This window comes from Aplysia californica, unplaced genomic scaffold (assembly GCF_000002075.1).
Source record: "Aplysia californica isolate F4 #8 unplaced genomic scaffold, AplCal3.0 scaffold00289, whole genome shotgun sequence".
Lineage (NCBI taxonomy): Eukaryota > Metazoa > Mollusca > Gastropoda > Aplysiida > Aplysiidae > Aplysia > Aplysia californica.
In genome coordinates, this window is record NW_004797559.1 from 44,235 (window position 1) to 47,126 (window position 2,892).

At 47.5% G+C, this 2,892-nt stretch overlaps 1 protein-coding gene across 1 annotated transcript in view; it reads left to right on the forward strand.

Moving 5' to 3' along the window:
- Positions 1–2,892, forward strand: part of LOC101859870 (serine-rich adhesin for platelets) — a gene marked incomplete at its 5' end in the record, with an annotated part of 61,780 nt that overhangs the window by 41,265 nt on the left and 17,623 nt on the right. The window contains 3 exon segments of the mRNA XM_013084381.2: positions 280–363; positions 1,374–1,490; positions 1,809–2,630. Coding sequence (XP_012939835.1) covers positions 280–363; positions 1,374–1,490; positions 1,809–2,630 — 1,023 coding nt within the window.

Consider the following 2,892-nt stretch of genomic DNA (forward strand, 5'->3'; position numbering starts at 1 on the left):
TCCTCTCTTTTCTCTTCCCTGCTTCTCAACTCCAACCTCTATCCTTCACCCTTACTCCACCCCCCCCCCTCCTCCCCCGGTGGGTGGTTGGTAGGTGCTCTAGTGCAGTTTGCTCATTATTCCTATAAAACATCTATCATCCTTATCTCTCCTTCTTTTTTGTGTTTGCTATTCTCTCGTAACACCCCTTATCTTCGGCACGTATATGACTTGATTATATTGTAAGTTAAATGCTTACTAAATTAATCACCCCACCCCCTCACCCCCACATATCCACAGATCTGTTTGGTTACGACGAGAGCACCTGGCCTAGTTTCACTGAGGCTAAGCACAAGAAGAAGAGCAAAGAAGCCGGCTGGAAAGGTGAGCACTGCACTCCTCAAACAGGGCTCCTACTTCTTTGGAGGGTTTGATCGCTTACTTATTCCTCAGTGGGGTTTTGTCAAGGATTTTTTTTAAAATAAAGAAAAGAACACCCTTTTAAGTGATCCTAGTGAGGAAATTTGGGTACATTGACAGGTGCAATGTGATCATGCACTTATCTGAAGGGGTCGTCACCGTTGTCTGTGGTGTAGTGGTTAAGTGCTACGCTGTCACTCACAGGAGAACTGAGTTTAATTCCTGTGTAGGGAGAACATAATTTTTATCAAGTATCTCGGTTTTTCTGCAGGGTGTTGTATTCCTCTCTGCCGGGTTGACCCTATTAGAGAGGTTTGTTTCTCTGCAATATTTTGCAGACACTAAACAAAAATTCTTTAATGCTTCTCAGGGAAGTTTTAGAAGACATGTCTATTTTATTCAGAGACAATTGGCTAGATTACTGTACAATAACATGAATGGAATTGATGTTGCCAGTGCCATGTGAGAAAAATATACCCAACTGGGCTTTGAGGAACAAAAACTCATGAAGAAAATACAAGACGGGGCCCTTAAGTTAAAATGAATGGCTATTGTCTGTTTTGTGTTAGGAGGAATGGACAAACAGGTTCGTTACTCACAGGCGTAGTCAGAGCGAGTAAGTAGCGAGCAGCCAGGGAACAGAAGCAAACCCCAAGACGTACATTTTGGGTCCACTGCACGATTTTATTCACTGGGAGTCGGGCGCACTGGCCATCTCTTGCAGACAAGATACTCAACGCGATATTATCTTTTATTGTTTATTGAGTGTTTCAAGCCCCTAGCCTAGATATGCCAGAAGCAGCATGAGGCTGGTGACCTAGCACTGTGTGTGTTACTTTGCTCTCAGGTCTGCTGGGGTAATAGTATAGATTGTGAAGTACATAGAGCTTGCTGTGGAGCGGGGATTTGCGCTATGCAAATGCTATCTATTATTACTCAAACTAAAATTCAAACCCCTGTGTTTGTGTCTTCAGACCCCAGCATGTCCAAACCGGCCCGGTCTGCAGACTATGTGGAGAGGAGAGGCCGTCCCCCCAAGTCCAGGGCTCAGAAACCTCCGGTCACCACAGCTGCGGTCACAGTCAAGTCAGGTTGGTGCTTGCAGGAAACCACACTGCTAGGAATATTTGACAAAAAACATTTGTGAGGTGTGTCGACAAAGAGAGTTAGGTCTCAGAGTTTTGCCTCATGAAAATAGATACAACCAATTTATTGGTGGAGTTTGTACAATTTATAAGTAAGAAGTAATGGAAATCTTTGAAGTGGTAGAAGTGGTAGTAGTAGTAGTATTGTTATTATTATTATTATTGCTGTTATTATCTTTACTATCATTGTTACTATTACTGTTATTACTAGTAGTAGTAATGTTATTATTAACATTGTATTTTCCCTCTCTTCTTTCTGTCCAGAACCCAGTACAGTGTCCTCTCATGACTCAGGCCTGGGCATGTTGGCCCGGTTTGCACTGACATCCCCTCCCGCGGGTGCTCCCCCCTCTTCCTCCTCTACCTCATCCCTCACATCCCCCCTCACCTCCCCTCTCTCCGCCTCCCTCACCCCCTCACCCCTCAGTGCTGGAACCAGTGGCCTCACCACAAATTTCCCTACCACTGCCACTACCAGCAGCATCACCAGTAGCAGCAACAGCAGTAGCAGCAGCAGCAGCAACAATAATGCTTACAGCACCACCAGCGGCATCTACAGCAACAGCAACAGCATCAGCAGCACCGCCAGTGGTTACCACAGCATCATGTCGGGCACCCTTAGCGGCCCCTCCCACCCCCACCACCCGCACCCCCACCACCGCAGTGCTCCAGCCATCACCTTTGGCTCCAGCTTCCTCACCACCACAGACTCAGACCACATCAGCTTCAGCAGCACTATCACCAGCAGCAACAACAGTAACAACAACAGCAACAGCAACAACGCGGTGGCGACTACCGTAGCTGCCTCGAAACACAACAGTATAAGCTCCTCATCGGCACCAATGAACAGCCTGAGTGGCTTCACGAGCTCTCTCTCCTCACACGCCCCTTCCAACTTCACTGCCACCTCCTCCAGCTCTGCAGTTCCCATGGCAACTGGCAGCTCGTTAGGATCAGCAAGTAAGCTGGGACAGGACAAGCTGCCGTTGTCTTCATCATCGACTAGCATGACATCGTCCGCAGCCACCCTCGGGGAGGAGCCCTTGAGTAACGAGAACAGCACAAGCAAGAGGAAACAGGATGAAGGTCAGGGTCACAGCCAGCCTTGTAGCCAATGCTCTGTAATAGCTTCACAAACTCCACCCCCCACCCCCCACCCCCATCCCAACCCCTACTCTCCCAAGTCTATGTCATCCTCACCCTCCAATTTTTAAAACTACTCTTTGTACATCTTTGCTGTATTCTTATCTTACTCTGTTCCTGATGAGTGTGTTTGTGTGTGCATGTGTGTGTGTTTGTGTGTATGTATGTGTGAGTATGTGAGGGGGGGGGAGAGAAAGAGAGAGAG